Here is a 20999-nt window from a genome sequence, read left to right as displayed (position 1 = left end):
GACTTTCCTCTGATGAAACAGAACTGTCATCGCATGCAGGGGTGAATAAATCTTTTATTAACAAACCTAAGATGATGACAGTTTCACCCAGGTAGCCTCTAACATGTAGCCAGCTGTTAGTCCTCCGAAACAACGAAAATTCATCTTCTCACATTTGTATGTCTAGGTATGATGTCACAAGCAGTGCCAAACAAAATCTGTTGAAACATGAAATTCATTAGGTGACCTCGAGTTTGGTAACTTTTTGGGAGGCACCAGGTGAGAGTGGAGGGTTTCACGGTAACAAATCGTCACCCGCGAATAGATTTTCCCAAGTTTATAACCCGGAGGTCACTTGATATATGCCGAGTTTCTTCAAATTCTGTTCACCCGTTCTTGAGATATGCAGATAATGAGCACACGAGGTGAAAACGTAACCTTTGAATTTCAATCAAAAACAGTAGAGCGTGAACACGAAAAATTACAATTACATCGTAAATATCATACAAGAGGAGAGAAGGCTACTCTATGAAATACATTAGATCACCAAACTAAGACTATATATATATATATATATATATATATATATATATATATATATATATATATATATATATATATATATATATATATATATATATATATATATATATATATATATATATATATATATATATATATCGTATACACACTGGAGAGAGAGAGAGAGAGAGAGAGAGAGAGAGAGAGAGAGAGAGAGAGAGAGAGAGAGAGAGAGAGAGAGAGAGAGAGAGAGAGGTTCAAACAATGTATTTTCTTCACATCAGTAACAAAGACTGTTGGAGATTATTCGTCTTCATAACTTGACAGACTCAAATACTCTAACCGAGGAATGTTTGTTTGTCAACTCTCCGATGATGCAATAGAACGACATAAAAAACAAGTAATGAGAACGTCGCAATCACCACCACTGTCACTGATGAAGATGCTCCAACCTGGCCTTAAAATCTCTTGATGAAGGGAAAAAAATTCATCAACCTCTTCGGGAATCGTGGCCTTGAATTGCTTCCTTCTTATGAAAAGGAAATGTCAACTGCAAACTCTTCTCCTCCCTAATGGGAAGAGAGGTCTGCTTGGCTTCCCTGCGGACAAGTTTTGAAAGGCTTGACTAAACTTTGGGAAGAGGTTTCACTTTTTAAGAGAGAGAAATTGGGGTTTCAGATTTGCTTCGAGTTTCTGTGTTAAGGTAATAACTTTCATTTAAGAATACAGGTATCTGTACACTGACCATAAAAAAATAAAAAAAAATTATAAATGAAGTTGTTGCGCAGCATCTCAATTTCAACACAAGCTACATGCAGAAAGATAAACGTCTAATCCGTACCAAAAGAAACAATGCAAAGGCGTAACATGCTTTAGCAACAGAATGAAATTGACCAAACAATACATGGAGCTAAAAGGAGGTATGAAAACCACCTCATACACTAGATCGAAGGGCTGGGTGGGAGGTGCGTGGGGGTAATTTTCCCAATTTTCCCCGTACACAAATCTCCGAATGGGTGCAGGGTTACGAGAACCCACACACAAGCCGACCAATTACCCCCGACAAATAATGATGAATCCTCCCTCGGAGGCGTTGCAGTACAAGTCGGAATCCTACCGGGTAGGTACGAAAGGGAAAGGAGAGCGCAGCGGACGGGGGAGTAAGGACAGCATTCGCTTGGGTGGTTGAAGATACGTGGTGTCTCCAAGGATGCATCAAGGGCCATACACACGAGAGGCGACCGACCACAAGGGCAGAGAGAGACTTTTTGAGGATCGGAGAGATCAATACGTTACTTGAATAAGGGGAAGAGAAGGGGGGGGGCAGTAAGATGTCATTTGCAGCCCAGACCGCGAAGATTTCAGAGTCTGCAAATGATTTATAGACAATGATACTGACTTTATAGTCAAAATCTTCGGTTATGTTCAATAGATTGCACGCCAATGGGGCATTCACTCATTCACGAGAGAGAGAGAGAGAGAGAGAGAGAGAGAGAGAGAGAGAGAGAGAGAGAGAGAGAGAGAGAGAGAGAGAGAGACTTTCATTTATAAAGTCAATGGAAGGCAAGGCAAATGTCTCATCCACCGAGTGAAGGAGATTAGCCTCACAAGTGAGAAAAATTACCCTGAGAGAGAGAGAGAGAGAGGGAGAGAGAGAGAGAGAGAGAGAGAGAGAGAGAGAGAGAGAGAAATCTTCCATTCACACCTGTTTCAAAAGGATAATTTCAGTGCTTAGAGAAGGAAGTTTTGAAACATCTGCGAGGGGCACGACCGCATAATCACTCTTTTCAGCTTCCATCTTGTAAACAGAGCACTTGTTCAAACAACTGCATAACAAATGCTACGTTCTGCATATCTTCAGCGTAGTACATATACAATATACACATGCATATTTCAAAATACACATATACCTATCTGAAGTTACAAAAAAATAAATATATATAAGCCACAAACCAACATTACAAGGACACGGCTTAAAACTTCAAAATGCCAAACAAAACCATTAACATTTTTGTAAGACACGATTTTCACTCCCTTTTCACTGATTCCTATAAATAGAATTGTGCAGCGTCAGTCATGAACGTGTTTAACTTACTTTCCCTTGAGGGGCTTCCAGGAACACGTCGTTGAGGGCTTTCCTTTTTTACAAGTTCAAGTTTAATTGACCTTAAAAGTGGCACATGGAGATAAGCTATGATTTTCTCCATTGTGAAAATTAAAATATGTCAACTATTTATATATCTATGAAAAGTGGCAGTATTCGGCTTGGATTTTTTTAATTCTCCAACTAGCTTTAAATTTTCTAAATGAAAATAGAAAACTAAATCTGAATTGGAACTGAAAATAAACATCGTCTCAAGCTTTAAAAGAAAAATTTATGACCATAATATCAAAGAACGACCAATGACGTTTTTGGTCATCGCCATCTTCAGCTTCTTCTCGGAAGATGGGATGTAATGAGGTACAAAAGGGGGTAAAAGGGCTAATAACCTCTCAAAGAAACGTGGAAATTCACAAAACAAAGAGAGAGAGAGAGAGAGAGAGAGAGAGAGAGAGCCTTGCGTTTCTAATGACGGAATATATTGACTAAGCACGAAAATCACTCACGTTTTAAAGCTAGTCGAAAGCTGCCTATGCATTCCCTACCGATTTTAACTTGAGGTGGGTCTCAGCAAAGTTCAGTGTGTCTGATCAACATCACTCAATCGATATCTCTCTCTCTCTCTCTCTCTCTCTCTCTCTCTCTCTCTCTCTCTCTCTCTCTCTCTCTCTCTCTCTCTCTCCTACTTATAATGCTGAGCTTCCGAGGAACAATTTTTGGAACGCAGCTTTCTGGAGCTTGGCGGAAAGCTTTTGGCACTGCCTGGATGAGTGCCAAACGAGACGACAATGCCCGCATTGATATCCAGACACTTTATATCTTTGTTTTCTTTTTTGACAACGGTTAACCTTTCCACGGCTACATACAGTGGGTCCGGTTACATGATACTGCTTCTTCTCTCCCATGCTTTAGGGAGACAAATAGGGGTAGAGAGGAACGCCTCTCCTCCAGTTACTCGACCACCAAATAGAAAAGTGCAAGCCTTCCATCTCAGACTCCCCTTGTGCATACTGAGAATACTTAAGCAAAATAATGTTAATGTTTACATCACCAAGAGGATAAAAATATGCATTCCATTTACAGCCACAAAGAGATGCAGGCTGTGTGAAATTTTCACGAGAGAGAGAGAGAGAGAGAGAGAGAGAGAGAGAGAGAGAGAGAGAGAGAGAGAGAGAGAGAGAGAGAGAGAGAGAGAGAGAGAGAGAGAGACTTTTACTCCACCGACATCAAGATTAGGTGCGCCCCTTTCATCCAGCTCAAAGATGGCCGAAACATTAATATTAAATCAGGTCACCATTTCCTTGACTTAGAAATACAATTCTTCAATCTAAAATGTTCAGTAACTGTTACGCGAGATTTTTTATAGCGTTTGTGCGATAACAAGATTTACTCTTTAAAAATGTGGTTTCTTTACTAGGGCAGGAGTGCAAAGGAATACTAATGCGCTCCTTAAAAGCAGCTTCCATTAGCAGACTTCATCTTCTAAGTGAAGTAGTAGTGGAAGGGAGTTCCACTCAAATATAATGTCATGGAATTTGTAGTACTAAAGTTGGATGATCGCATCTTAAGATAATTACCCGATGACATATGTATCATCTCCGAAATTCATCTCTTGAAATGACACACACAGAACAACAACAGTGGCCATTTTCAACTTCCCTCTTGGGATATGATTTATCTCGTATTTGTTAAACATACCGAACAACAGAACTAACAAGATATATCCGTTATGAAAATACGCTTGTCCTTGACAGCTACTTAATTACACCTGCTTTAATGTGGTTGAAACCAAGCGCCACGATGATTTCAACTCAACATACAACATTTCAGAAATATTCGGGGAAACCACTGAGTTTGGATATAGCCTGCAAATCCTGCTTCCCATGGAACAGAAACAAGTACCACTGCCTCTGCTCACCTCCTAACGTGATATGTCACAGTTTAACCCACTCCTATAAATAGCAGTTTACAGTAATTCCAGTGACTAACATAATTTCATTACATGGCAATGGGCAACATCCTGAAAATCTACTCCATTTAAAACCTGGCTTCAGTAACACCTCACGTGAATCGTAATACAGTTGTTATTATTGTTAATATTTTTTTATATAAAATATTAATATGGTTGTTAAATTTATCTATAATGCTGATGAACTTTTATCTCACACCAATATGTTACACTTAAGTATTTATTTAGTTTTTATGATTATGTAAACTGCTTAATTTGACTTCACGTAATAATGTAGTTATTACTCAGTAATTCACATGTGCATAATGCAGATGTCATTACTATCTAATTAACAAGAATGCTATAAAAAAAATTGTAAAACGCACTGAAGGGAGGACTGGATTCGCAAGAGAAGCCTACATGCTACTAGCGTGCAAACGTGACCCACCTCCGTAAAAATAAAAGCAAAAAGATTTAGTGCTGACACAAAAGGAAATGACCCAATCACTGAAAGTCTGCCTGAAAACACGTGCAAGACACTGCACGGCAGCAATGGTCAGAAATAACAATAACTAATGAGGCAGCACCACACAAGTTTCTCTTCCACTCTAAGGTACAACTAAAACGTACACACACACTTGAAACTGAATGGATACAAAGTAACTTGTATTCTAATGAAACTTTCCTCAACTTGACAATTCCAGAAAATGAGTTACACCGGCCTTCATGTTATATCTGCCTAAGCAGACATCACAGTTCAAGTATCGTATTTATATATACTAGTTTTAAAGTGGCTTACAACTGTCAGTTTCCCAGAAAATAATTTGTATTCAATTAGTTACATGAAACTGCAGGAACATTTGGAGCATCTAAATCATTACTACTGCACTGCTCAATGTTATGAGTTTTGGAAATGGTAAAAATGTAGCTTATCTCTAAGAGGAAAATATTTTAATTTACAAACCAAAACAATTGACTACAATTCCCAACTTTTAACTGCTAAACAATAAAAGTCTTCGAGTAGAATGTGCGTCTGTGCATTGATGTATCTACAAATGCACGACCCAATACCCTCACCTTTAGTTTATAATATTCAACTTCAGAAACTTACATACTTATACAAATGACCAAACACAAACAAAAGATCACAAGCTAAGCATTTGAAAGAAACCCTGGGTGTGCTTCGTTTCCAGGAGCAGACTCAACCATGCAGCTCAGCATTTCCTTCCTTTTGAAAGCAGGTGGCTACGAAAGCAATGTTGTCCCTCTCATCCAATTAGGAAGCAGAGTGAAAAAGCCGAAAAACCTTCTAAATGTTCTGTTTGCCTTCCTCAGTAAAATGTGAGGAAAAGTCCTTCAGACTGTGAGATCTTGAAAACCAAACAGAATTTAAACGGTAAAAGAGCAGTCAGCTAGAATTTATGGATGTAAGTAAAACTAAAACGACTGATTTGGGAAATCTACATTCTAGTGAAGCAACCCTCAACTACCGCAGGTCAGAAAAAATAATAAATCCAGGCTATTACAAGAAGTACACTCAAACCTTTTTCCTCAAGAGTATTTTAGTGTTCTTGGAGTTCTTGAAACGTTATGAAAGCTCTCATAAAAGCTCCGACATATAGCCTATACGACCAGTCTTGATGTAAGAGCATTTATAATAACGTAATTCCACACTTATATAATATATATATATATATATATATATATATATATATATATATATATATATATATATATATATATATATATATATATATATATAAAATATATATATATAAAATATATATATATAATATATATATATATATATATATATATATATATATATATATATATAAAATATATAACATATATATATGTATATATAAAAAATAATAAAATCCAAACCTCACTTCACTACATTAGCAAATTTAAGAAAAAATACACTTGCTAAGTGGATACTACTGTTTGAATTGCATTACCTTTCGGCTTTATTGTTCTCCTTTAGCCATACCGCAACTGGGTCAGATTTTCAAAAGCCTAACTGTTCAATAATTATTATGTACATCTTAAAACTGTGTCTTTAACTGCTGAGAATTTGCCAGTGTTGCTTCAGCAATTCTAAACTGTTTCCTAACATTTCTAACGTTTTTTATTCATTACAAGTTTTTATTTAGTGTCATAGCAACTTCTTATAATTATTAAACAAGTTACCATAATGACAGAATCTCTCTCTCTCTCTCTCTCTCTCTCTCTCTCTCTCTCTCTCTCTCTCTCTCTCTCTCTCTCTCTCAATGCGTGTGAGTTTATTCGAGTTCGGTTTATGTAAATTACAGACATTCACAACAAACTGCAACTTACAAGTCCAATGAATTATTACACAAAATAAGTTACCTTCACTTTTCATTCCAAGAATATAAGGACACTCCTCAAAAATATGTCTCTTCAATGCTGGCGAAGAAAAAGCTATGTATATGTAAGAGAAACCTTTTCTTGAAGGTTCCTATGGACGTCCAAGGTACCCTTGTGATGCCAACATGTCCAAATCAACCCCAACCTCTTAAAACCAAACCCAACCTCTTAAAAGCAGAATTATATTATATAGCTAGCCTCAAATGACATAAAAGCAGCTTTAACTTCTTGATGTCATATGATGAAGTAACTGTTCTCTTTGTCACATCACTACGACACAGGACAAAGAGAACATGTTACTTCATCATATAACATCAAGAATATTTTTTAAAGATGAAAATTACCTATGCAGACTACTGGCTTCAAATTCGATATTTCTTAAAAGCACAAAATTGGATCAATACGAGTTGCCGAATCTGTTGCGCTTTGCAATTGGAGAATCATGATAACCACAAGACTTCCTAATCACGGAATGCCCAAAGATAAGTATGACTCAACGTCAGCAAATGTTGGCGGCTAATTCCACGACATAACTTTCAACCAAATCATATCGCGAGTCAGTCGAAATTAGACTTTATGGCATTCCAACTTAGATACTGAAATGTCCACTCCAAATGATACACCATCGTCACTGTTTGTCTCCAACAAAGGGAAAAGTTTAAATAATCGCAGCTGATAAGTAAGCTGATAAGGTGATAACAGTTATCCCTTGTTTTCAATAAGGCTGCCATTATACAATGAAGCTATCCACAGATCGAATGTTTTTATGTCAGTTCCTAAGGAAATAAAAAAAATGGTACAGTATCAGTAAAATTATACTTCATTACGATATGGCGATTTTCAGCTTGCAAGGTTACTTCGAGGAGGAGGAGGAGGGGGATTATAGGTGGTTATGCAATTATGCAACATAACAGCACTTTCCCTAACAAATCAAAACCACCTGAAAACAATACCGTCGTCAACAATCCAGGGTGACGAAAGTTTGTAAACAGTACTGTGAGGGAGAAGGGGAAGACTTGAGAAAATGGGGACGGGCTGAAAAAGGTGCTGAAACCAAAGAGGCTTAATACCCAGCTAACGCAAGCCTACAAAACCCAAGTAGGCTAAATGGCGCTTCTAGGAAAAGGAAAGATGACGTATTGCTGATAAGCCTTTGTTTTCCTACAATAAGTCCTAATGCTACTGAAGTCTTCTACACACATTTGATTCATGAAAAGGAAAGATTGTGACAGATTCATGCTGTTCTCTGGAACAACCAACTTTTAGCGGAAACTTTATTCGTAAGTATGTACAGTTTATACGTACATATACTGTACACACCAAAAAAACACACATTATATATATATATATATAATATATATATATATATATATATGTACATATATATAAATATGTGTGTGTGTATGTTTGGTTTATCCAAGTTAGTTTGATCCTTCTTTGTGAGGCCGATAGATTGGCACCCAGGCATTTAAGGTAGGTTTATGCCAATCGCTTTTGTGAGATTGATTGGACGGATATATATATATATATATATATATATATATATATATATATATATATATATATATATATATATATATATATATATATATATATATATATATATATATATATATATATATATATATATATATATATATATATATATATATCAGGATATGTATATATATATATAATGCTTTCAGGTTTAGCAAGGTTTTTTTGGAATGAGGAAGCTCTCTCCACCTAAGCTGTGACCAACCATACACAAACTACAGGTACCTAACGCATTTTATGGGTTAACAGAATTACAATTAGTGATAACAGAACGAGTCTTAGTCACTGCCACGCTAAGAATCTAACCTGGGAGCTCACTAGTGAGTCGAGTCCTACACAATAGGCTACGAGGGTGGAGACGGAGACACACACACACACACACACACACACACTCTCTCTCTCTCTCTCTCTCACACGCACACACACACGGATACGACGAACATAAGCTAAGGAAATTGCGTCAGTTTCTTACAAATCTGTTCACAGGAGTGCCGGCCGACACGTCCAGTTAGTTAGCTTGCTCACAACGAAGCCGGATCCACTATGAGTAAGAACAGTCCATAAATTTCTCGAGAAATACAAAACAACAAGAAAACAAAATATATGACGATGAAAAAAAAAAGCCTCCAATCCAATATAGGTAAGAACAAACACTCTTCAATGCCCATCCCTTACGAAAATATCCTTAGACACTAAGGGAACCGTGATGACAAAAGCAGACGGCGTCTGTGAGTGGGCCACCCAACACAATCCCTCCAAAGAAAGTTATTGTACACTGCATGCGGGCTCTCGATCCTCTTCTGGAGAGAGAGAGAGAGAGAGAGAGAGAGAGAGAGAGAGAGAGAGAGAGAGAGAGAGAGAGAGAACGCACCGTTACACTCTTTAGGAAACAAGAGGGCAGAGGGCGGATAGGAAGAGAAAGTTGGTACAAAGATAGTGGCGTAACGCTGTGGAATTCCATTGTCGGATTTTGCCTCCGCCGCCTCATGCCAAGCTTCCATCATCGCAGGCAGAGGAAAGGACATGAAAACCTGACTTAGCGTCATATTCAATTATGCATTCTAACACTCTTGACACCTGTAAAAATGACATTTGAGAGATTTCAGCAAAACAAACTTTTTTATGACAAGTAGCAACTGCCTTTATAATTTAATTTTCTGTCTTTGGTTGATGGTGAATGTATTAAATGGGTCACTTTGAGAGAGAGAGAGAGAGAGAGAGAGAGAGAGAGAGAGAGAGAGAGAGAGAGAGAGAGAGAGGGGGGGAATTTTTCTACATATATTATAATCTTTTAAGCGAAGTTGGCCTCAAAACAGTCCATTTCTATAGGTTGCAGTTACATCGATGCCTTCTTTGCACTATCTCAATTAGCCTTTACATAATACGAAATAAAACTAAAACTTGAGCATTCTCGGTAAAAAATATGAAGATTATCACTCTTATACCTTCGAACAATTCCAACCTAACAGTTTATAAAGCATTTTCATCTTTTGTACCCTTGATTTTTCGTAGTACTCCATCCCCTACAGACGTATTTTTCAAACTTGTTACGCTTTCACTTTTTTTTTTTGTCGCAACTACCAATCGTACAAATTGTTACCGATATGCATTTCTGTTTAATATAATTCTAACGTATGTCCTCTCAATATCCCAATAATATAATTTTACCTAATCTTTCAAATTCCTCGATAAACAATTAACTGGATTGCTGTACGTATCTAAATCCATTTACAAGTACTTAATTTAGAATCTCTCTCTCTCTCTCTCTCTCTCTCTCTTTCTCTCTCTCTCTCTCTCTCTCTCTCTCTCTCTCTCTCTCTCTCTCAAATTAAACAGAAACATGCCTATTTTGTAATATCCGTAGTTAACTGCTTGAACTTAAAACTCATTATTCCCATCACTTGACACTGAAAGATTGGCCAATGCAATAGCTTAGGGATTTAAAACAGTAACGCGTTAAATCTTGGGACCCTTTCTTTATTTTTCCTTTCCGTCTCTGGAAAGTAGCGCCACTTTCTAAATCATCTGTATTTCTCCGAAAACTACTCAATCGTCTCTTCATTCAGGCTATCTTAAATGAAACACTTAGCAGCATCAACCACATATAGGTTCATCATCATCCACTTCCACTCAGAGAGAGAGAGAGAGAGAGAGAGAGAGAGAGAGAGAGAGAGAGAGAGAGAGAGAGAGAGAGAGAGCAGAATTCGCTCCCAGCACACCACGTTCTCAACGACAGGTATATACTGCTCATAAATATCATAAGCAGTTCCTGTAACACATTACAGCTCTTCTCATTCAAGTCATGGCTCATAATTCTATGGCAATGTCGGACCGAGACTTTACCGTTGGAGACACCAAAATAAAACGTGGCAGCACACCATTAAAAAACACAAAGGTGGACTACATGGTCCAGAAGGCAATTCATACTTGTTAACTTACAAGACTGACCTTGGTCAACAAGGTGACTTCTCATGCACGTAAATACACACCTACGCCAAAACTTACAGTTACACAGAGCTCGCATACAAGAAGTGACTAATTCAGTTTATTTACCCTTCCTTAATAACTCATGCTGGTCCCAATCCCGTTGGGAGGGGTGGATCAGTGAAGGCTTGATTCTCCTGTCTTATTGACATGAGCGAAAAGATATTCCCGTGTCTTCTAGATACAGAAGAAAAATTATATCGGAGAGCGACAAACCTTAACGGTCTCAAGGGAGCAGCGATGGGTCATACCGTGGACCGTTAGCCCGCAAAGTAAGTCCTTTTATTTAGTTACCCACCTTTTTCTTTGGCTAAAATAAAAAGAAAGTAGGAAAGACGCAATCGTAAAAAAATTTTTCGCAGGTTCAAGCACATAAACGCACGAAGTAAACTTTCGTTCACTCACCTGGTGGCAGGTAATGAGAAGGGCGGCCCAGACGAACGCCCCTGCAATGGCTTGTGCGGCTGTAGTCTGAAGGAACAGGAGGTTCTGGGTGGGGTCGATGGGCTCAATCGTCGAGATGTCCGGAATCACGGTGGTGACTTCGGAGGCGGTGTTGGTGACGCCTCCCGTCACCGCCTCCGTCGCCAGGCCCGCCACCGTCGCGGGAGTGTCCGTTACGCCACCACCACTGCCAGTACTCATCACGCTGCTGACGGACGCCTCTGAAAGTAGACATGACAAACCGTGAATTTTTTTCCTTCTAACACTCATAACCCAACAAGCACAGACTATGGACTGAGCAATAATAGAAATACAAATTCAGTAAAAAAAAAAAAAAAAAAAAAAAAACTATTGAAGCCATGTACCAGTGCAGCAGATTCCATGGCAATTTTCGCTATCAAGCCATATGAACAAGAACTAAATTGTCGGAAAATGGATTCGAAAACTAACATGTGTAGCGTAGATTAGAAGAGGCCACACTTGTTTATTTTCCCATTATAAAAGTGATAAATCTTGGCCCCTTATTCAACATCCGGCAATTACGACCTAAACCAGTCAACAAGCGCGCGCACATGCGCGCACACTCATACAGCTGAAAGAGCATATTCGCATAAATGTTTTACCTTTATTACATTGCCCATTTACAATGATTAATACGTCATTCATCACTCGAGCTCTCTGTGGCTCTCCCACGTAACTTGCAAATCATATTAATACATAAAGTTACTAGATGAAATGAAATATATTCATGATGCCTCAAGCCCAAGCGAGCACAACATTTTCCAACAACTCCAAATAGAACAAACGACGAACAGATATGAGACTCAAAATGAGTTTGTTGTTGGGAACAGATAGTCTGATAAGCTAAACGAAGATCTCAAAGATGGAATATTTTATGGAAATTCACCATGTATATGAAAATAAATATATAACGAATTTACGTAGTAATTTCGATTTTTAAACATATGCTAATGGCTACCTTGAATATAAAGAATAAATAACCTAAAATTTAGATCTGAAAAAAAAAAATAAATCAGAACCAAAACTGTTAGAATCAACACATGCTTCTCAAAAGACTACTTGCTTGGTTGCACTTCAGCTGAAACCTATTAACATAAAGTTCACCAAGTTTGAGTTAGTACGAGTATATAGGTTCAACAAGTTTGAGCGAATCTAACAAACAGATATGGTACTATGCATCTCAGCACTATTTGTAACGATCTGAATCGGCATTACATGGGCATTCAGAAGTCCCTCATTGGGCATCATGAGCTATATAAAACTACGAAAAAATAAAACATGATTTTTCCACATGACTACACCTATGTAAACTACTTTCCTTTATTAACACAAGATTAAATGAGTTTTCAGCTTATTTAAAATGGTATAAATTCACGTTAGGATTTTAAAAAGTACTACAGTATTACAGTCAAAGTCTAAGTTCACTGTTATCTCGCTCATGTAGGCCGGATCTCTCTTTTTCCCTGTGAAAGGGAGCGAGTTTCAGGAAATATGCGATAATTTTATCTTGGATGGTAGGGATATCTTTGGTAAGAATGGAAGTGCTTTCAATCATGAGCGGCGCTAAGGGAAAATTAATTGTGAAATAATTCCATGCAACCACATACTGAATTTACATATATTAATCGCGATAAATTTCATCTAATCATGGCGGAAAACGTACAGCCTAATTACCGGGATCGGTGCAGTGCTCAAGCAAAAAGTATCCACTCACAAAAGCCATTTCGAATAAAGCATAAAGCAAGGACTTATGAGCACAAATCATTATGCAATAGCAATCCTCCTCTGACTGACTAAAACTTGATTAGGCTACCTAATACCACTATAATCCCCAATAACCTTACCGTAAATTAGTACACCCAAGATCATGGTACATAAAAATTAACACACGTCATGTAATTCATTCGGGCACTGGGAATAATAAAACGATCTAAGTTATCATTTAGCTAAACAATGAAACATTTACGACAAAAGATCAGCGCTCTCGATGGCTCAGGGACAAACCCAATCGATAATAAGGAATGACAGGACTCTAGGAACATAAATATGGGGGAATTCCAGACTTCTACAGTTAAACACAAAATTTTTCATGCGATTATCCTCAACAAATTATTCTTTTATTCATAATCCCCATCACACGATACTTCCACTTTCATGTTGTAAAAAAAATAAAATTTCACCACACTGTTTATATTTCTACAATACAAATGAGTTAATGCAAATCACGGATTTATAAAATAAAAATAGTGACACTTCCCGTATGTGAACATAATTTCAAGGATAATTTCTGGCAAATTATACAAAGAGAACACTTACCTAACCAAATTACACAAAATTAGCATGCTCCCCAAAAATATAACCACATTTTAATAAAATTTCAAGTTTCTATAAAATATAAACAAAATGGAACAAGTTTTCTAACCAGACCACCATATGCAAGAATCTTCAACACATTTAAGAAATATACAAAGGGCTAGCCAAAGTCGAACTCACTCAAAGTACTTCCGTGTGTATTTATTATTTAAAGGATTATCTTAACAAGCGTTAAACCAAATTACGTGGGAAAAGCCATCTTAACTTCATGACAAATAAGGTACCTTATAAGAAAATAGAAAAAGATGAATACCTACAGTAAGTGGAAGTCATCCCGTTTCATCATGCAACAGTCTCCTCATACCAGCAACGCCTGGTATTATTCATTATACAGACAGAGTAAGATCGCCAGAATGATTACAGAATGAGGTTACCATACGAAAACATAACCACAATGACGTGTACCTTTATCTAACGTAAGGGGAACAAATAAACCCAAGTACCCAGCCCTACGCTATGTTGAAAAATATCCATATCAAAAAGTGACATTTTCACAATTAAATACATCTTAGTATGTAGTCTATTTATGGAATAAAAATATTACTTGTCCTAATCAACAAATGCTAAATCATAGCTTCTCTTAAAACACAAGATATATTAACAGATGAGACAAACAGTTTTCTAACTTAGCCTACAATGAAGAGAAAAAACGGGGGGATATGAAACACAACAGTAACCTTCCTAACAGTGCTCAGTCTCTTGATGAGTCTGACACCCTCTCCTCGATATGCCTACTAGGCTATAGGCTATACAGTACATTACTTCCACTTGAGTCCTACCATACATTAAAATGGAATAGGAATGACTATCAACAAAAAAATACTAATAAAACACTAAAACTAAACAGTTTCTGAAGAAGCCTCCAAAAGGATGACAGCAGGAGTGTATTCACATTCCTACCACTTAACAACTTATTGTTTACAACAAGAAATTAAGAGTTTAATCCATGATTAAAACAAATTACTCAAGGCCTGACCTTTAACCAGTCGCGCCGACAAAAAAAAATTTACATCATCGTTGGCTATTTATTAAGCATCAACAAATCTCCGTATCGAGCACAGGGACACTATTAAGTTTAATAACAAATGATGGAGAAAAAGAACTGCGCCTAGGATATTTATAAATGAAGAAAGACAAAGACGTAATCATGTGAGGAAGGAAACTCGGTTTGATTTTTGGATGAGGCGTCATCTGACTCTAACCTAAGCCTCTAAATAAAAAAAAAAGCCACTAAATAAAAAAAGAGAGACTATATCTCTAAAAGTTAGTTCAATCTATGCCTTAACATAATAATAATAATAATAATAAATAATAATAATAATAATAATAATAATAATAATAATAACACTGATTAGTAAAAACAAAAACAAAAATTATTACAAAGCAGATTCATTGGCTCAACAAATTTTGCGTGAAAAAATTAAAATCTCAGAAATATGCTCAGATTTATTTTCGACAGTGCTGAATATAGGCTACATCACAATTCACACGAACAAATGTGCCATATAACTCAAGTCCAAAAAACCAAAAAGAAGAAAAAATTATTTATTATATAAAAATGTTTTTGCTGCTGTGTTTGTCGAATGTTAGAAAATCTGATATAAACACACAGAAAACTGTCCATTAACATGATGGAGCAGCAATACCCTCTTACAAAAACCTCGGTAACCTTGCACATCCTAGCACTGAAATGGACAATACGGTATCTCTTCAAAACCGGTTTTCAACATCTTTGCACAATACAAACTAAACCTACGACAGGTACTACAATTACAAATTGATCTCACTTTAATTAAAATAATCAGTATTTAATTTGTTAGACTTTCATATAACGATTTCCTACAAGGAAAAACAATTACAGTTCAGTGCTGATAATGCTGGGTTGCCTTAAAGTGCTCCAACTGGTTAAGAACGGGAATTTCCACATTCAACACTAACTTCAAGCCTTGATGTCAAATTTCCGGGGACAGTAATACTAAAGCCATGATGAGAAAAATTTCTAAATTAGTATATTACGATAAGTTTTGAGAGAGAGAGAGAGAGAGAGAGAGAGAGAGAGAGAGAGAGAGAGAGAGAGAGAGAGAGAGAGCTGGATTTTTCCACGTAAACCGACTTCCTCATTCTCCTCTATCGTTGCTTATATAATAGCTAATATCATTTATGAAAACGGCATATGAGCAATAAGGACTAATACCCTACCCAGCATTACCAACATACTTCTTTATTATCTTATGACTGATACCAACATACTTCTTTATTATCATATGACTGAATATCCAATCAACGAAATATAATATGTACAAGAGAAAATAGGAGGCCATAAATAACATGCAACATAATAAAACGAGTCATCTAATTAGGCTGCACTAGGTCATGACATGCTCATAAGCAAACCAATACGCTATGAAGAAATATAACTAAAACCAGGTCCAGGGACACTGATAAGGTAGTCATTAAGATAACAAAGCCTACCCAAGCTAGCCTGACCTCCTTAAACAGAAGTATGGATTTTTTTATGGAGGATCAGAGTATCATATCATTTATGTTCTCCACCGTGAAATGTGGTCTTGGTAGACCACACTGAATCCATCTAACGCATAAAATTTCCCGTTATTCCGGAATGAAATCAAACCCAAACATAACTAACACATCATAACTAACAGGATTTCATCAGACAATGAATACTACGTACAAATATTGCTAACAACAGCATGAATACCTCTACTCGCTGGAGTCTTACTAGTAAATTTCTGTACCGTACTACTGCTTCATAACATTACAAGCAGTAAAAACATGCTATTTAAAAGAAAATGGACAGCTCTTGGAGTCTTTTCCTAATATATTTTCAACAAAGAAAATAAAACTGGTGTCTTCGTTCGAGCAAGACTATTTCGGTATAGACACTACAGGTCAACCCGCTAAAGAACCGAAGAAACAATGTAATCAAAAAGCCTTTAATATGTTTATAAATGCTAATACAACATTTCAAGTACATATTAAAAAAGAAGTTCAAACAGAAACGGATCATGACAAAAATTCAAACAAATGGTGGCTGCATTCAGATAATATTCCAAACTTGAAAGTCAAGACTTTAATAAAGTGGGCCTGTCCATGAACGGATAAATATATTAACTGTGCTCAAGACTTTTTTTTTTTACAGAAAACACAAGAACATGTTTTTAGATGCCAAAACATACGAAAAGCAATAACATTTCGTCCATCTGCCGACAAATTTAAAATGGAAAATACAGGGAGCATATAGGCCATCTGGCAACACATATAAAAAGGAAAATGCACGAATGGGAGATTATCAAGTAAGGACGATATAGTACCGACAGTTACGGGGCAAGAATTAAAAAAAATGAAAGGATAACTCGTAAATATACAACCTAAAAAGAACAACAAAGGGCGATAGTTTGGAGAGAGAGAGAGAGAGAGAGAGAGAGAGAGAGAGAGAGAGAGAGAGAGAGAGAGAGAGAGAGACTCGTAATCTATGAATTATGTTATTTCCAAACAATTATTATAAGCATTGGTAGTTTGTTTATACACTGAAGTTGTTGAAAAACGCTAGGCAGATTTTTTGGAGCATTCGCAAGACAGGGTAACTGTGTTCTCAAGACGACTGATTGGACCAATACACACAATCAATGATGTCAGATCTGACTTTTAATTAGATACGGTATTTCCTAGTGTTGTGAATGGTTTCACCGCAGCGTAGTGAGGATTACCTCGTCGAGGGCCTCCCGTTTTGATGGCATATATTTTGACGGAGCACTGAAACCTAACGTCTGGTGTTTTCTCTCCTCCACACATGCTCCCCGCAACAATCGACAAACGAGCTAGTTACTTAATTCACTGCTGAGGTCTACAGAAGAATAAGTGAAATTTAAAAAAAGGAATATTCATCTTCTCACCACTGCACCAAGGCCCAGAGAGAGAGAGAGAGAGAGAGAGAGAGAGAGAGAGAGAGAGAGAGAGAGAGAGAGAGAGAGAGAGAGAGAGAGAGAGAGAGAGAAATTTTCCATCCTTGCTTTCTCGGGCCTCAACATCAAGAGATCATATTAAGACTTCCTACATCACAAAACATATGTTCTGTGAGTGTTATGATAGCGAAGATTTGACAATTAATAAGGAATAAGTCTTATAACTCTTCTAACGTCCCCGCATATAGGCTATGTGCACCTGTACGTAAAACAAGCCTACAAGTAATCTTATTACTTATGAGATGTCGGTCACCAAGTAGGAAAGGAACGAAACAATTTTAGTCAAGTCGGTCATTACCAAGTAAGAAAGGTACGGAACAGTTTCAGTCACGTTCGACACCAAAGATAAAAAAAAATGTGATACTGTGGCATCTGTTTTTACAAATAAAGAGGTTATACGAGTAGCACCCTTCTCTCTTTTTTTTTTCTTACAAATAAAGAGGTTTTACGAGTAATCACTCCAAGCATTCGCTTTTAAAAAAAACTTATTCGGCATGAAGAAAGGCATCGTTATTGGTGTCCTTTTACCTAAAAACACTGTACAATCTACTTGAAATCTCATTAAAAACTGTCGCAAATATCAAATCTACAGGTAACATAGCCTATTTAGAAAAAATACTTAACTGCCCAAAACTTACCAAACCGAAATTGAAAACAGAGCACATACATAAAGTACCAATAGTAACACCTTTGCCTAAAAAAGTAATAATCAGAATACCACCAGCAAACTGCAAATTAAGTCGGTGTTAAGAAATTAATCCTTAACTTTGTACTTCTTACGTAAGGCATCAAATTTTCACGCTGAGTCGCGCCGCTTGAATTTCTTCCAAGCTTCAACTAGAGAGAGAGAGAGAGAGAGAGAGAGAGAGAGAGAGAGAGAGAGAGAGAGAGAGAGAGAGAGAGAGAGAGAGAGAGAGAGAGAGAGCAAAAACGCCTGAGTAAGGACAATTTTCAGGAACAACTCAGATAGCCCATATTTATGCTATTCTCCTTAAACAGACAATGTTAACCATTGGAAGGTGATATCTTACGAATACACAAAACACCAAATCTGTAAACGGCACGCCTTTCAATACATAATCACAAGTATATGTATCTATGGCAATAATTGAATAAATAAAATTTAAAGCCACGAACAGCAAAATAAACCACGCACCTGATTTGCAAGACTTTCACTCAAAACCGACCTTTATCGTGCACTTATAAATAACCTTTCTACAAAATCGCCAGCTTTACAAAGCCAGAGCAATAAAGAGCATATACCTAAAGACCATTACACTCTGGGAGCTCACATACAGTAAGGTGACGTATTATTCTCTTCATTACAGCAGCCTTTTGCTACGACCATATGTAAAAGGAAAGTCACAAAACGAAATGAAGAATGACAATCTCTTTGTATTCATTTGAAAAGTTATGACACTATGAAACATGATTAAACAGTGACGCGTGACGTCACTTGACGTCACTTGGATCTATCTCGAACGTACCCTGGCACTGGTTGCTTGCTATATCTGCTGCAGAGATTTACATAACGCGGATCGCTTAAGAGGTATCTCGGATTCGCTAAGTCCAGACTTCAACGATTTTACTAAGTTCTTGAATCAAAGGAGGTTTCACCCTCTCAGGGCACGGGAAGACGAGGATCAGTTATAGTATTATAAAGAGGGCTCTACTATATTTCTGACGATGAGAAATTTAATTAGCACAATGGTAATTTTAATTACTGCATTACAAGAAGTAATGGATAAGCCTATGTTTACCAATGATAAAGCGTCCCATTACGTATCCACAACAAGCTTTCACGAAACACTATGTATGCATTTACATATGTAGGCCTATATCTATATGTGAATTCACAGCTTCATGAAATCAAAATAACACCCAAAAAACATTTCGTTGATGCCGATTTCCACCTGATTACTTGCGACCGAAATATACATAATTTTGGGGTTAATTTTGTTTTTAATGGCCAATTAATTATTTACAAGTTACATTATGTAAATATGTATATATGCTGTATATATATTATATATATACATATATACATACATTATATATATATGGCCTATATATATAATATATATATATTTATTTATATTAATAATGCTAATGTACAGTACATAGTGGCGTCCGATTTTATGCAATAACGAACTCTGTTCCGGTGCAACTGGCCCCATTACCAGCTGGTGAGTAAATATTAACATAAGTGATTATATGATATAACCATGCCTGAAATTACCTAATGATGTCTAAATGCATACGCTGGTATCAATTGCAAACAACTAAAACACTTAAGATCCCTTTGGGAATTCCTTTGAGGATGACATTAAATACCACTGATGTTCGCCAATAACTTCTGCCATTAAATATCAATACCGTAACAATGCAAATTGCCTTTAAAAACTAGACACCAAATTCCTTTTCTCAATCTGTGAGAGACACAGTTCTACCAGCCTATATAAATGAAAAATTTCTTAATTCTGCAACTTTTGCCCTTTAAGGAATAGCCTAGATGAAGATTCCAACGGCCAAAAAATAACGAAGTACATCAAGAGAACTATTCCAATTAAAAAGCGAATATGGAACACTACAGTCCTACACTTGCATTTCTTTGCCTTCTTCTTATCAAAATAAAGCTGATATTCTCCCACTTTCTCATTACTGTTTTACAGTCTAATAAAAAGCAATGGTTGCTAGCCATCTAAGAAACCCCATATAAAAACAACCTTCTACCGAAGATGAAGTTTCGGACTCCTCACATCTATAAATATGTGATAACGTATAAACATATCGTACCCAAGTATGCATTAGAGCCTATGCTAACCCTGATAGAATATTTGTAAAACCAAATTAATTACATTACGTATGTAGCCTAAAGCACAAATGAAAGGATGAACAATCTGATGATATTACATGTGCATAATGACACAGGACTCACAATGAAAAGATGTAGAGATACGACACTACTGATTGTCATAACACATTCATATGGAAGCAATAAAGAAAGCAATCATCATGGATATCCGAGATATAAAGAACTGTCAAAGAGGGTACATGAGAGGGGGGAGCACTAAACAGACCCTCCTAAGTCACCAATCGTACACAAAGGTAAGTAGCACCCATACCTGGTTTGCCTTAGTCATGCGCTCTTGAATAGCAGACTAAAAATTTAACGCTCTTATCGTACCGACTTTATCAGAAAGGCACTATCCATTAC

General features: G+C 36.8%; 1 protein-coding gene across 5 annotated transcripts in view; it reads right to left on the bottom strand.

Annotated features, from left to right (window-relative positions):
- Tmep (Transmembrane endosomal protein) overlaps positions 1-20999 on the bottom strand; it is a 104635-nt gene that overhangs the window by 76863 nt on the left and 6773 nt on the right. For all 5 annotated transcript variants that reach the window (XM_067083943.1, XM_067083944.1, XM_067083945.1 and 2 more), the window contains exon 2: positions 11367-11626. In XM_067083943.1, coding sequence (XP_066940044.1) covers positions 11367-11606 — 240 coding nt within the window. In that variant the 5' untranslated portion in view covers positions 11607-11626. The remainder of the gene's footprint in view (positions 1-11366; positions 11627-20999) is intronic.

The sequence above is a fragment of the Macrobrachium rosenbergii genome, chromosome 41 (genome assembly GCF_040412425.1).
Source record: "Macrobrachium rosenbergii isolate ZJJX-2024 chromosome 41, ASM4041242v1, whole genome shotgun sequence".
Lineage (NCBI taxonomy): Eukaryota > Metazoa > Arthropoda > Malacostraca > Decapoda > Palaemonidae > Macrobrachium > Macrobrachium rosenbergii.
Note: the sequence above shows the minus strand (reverse complement) of the source record. Positions and strands in the feature narration are given on the sequence as shown.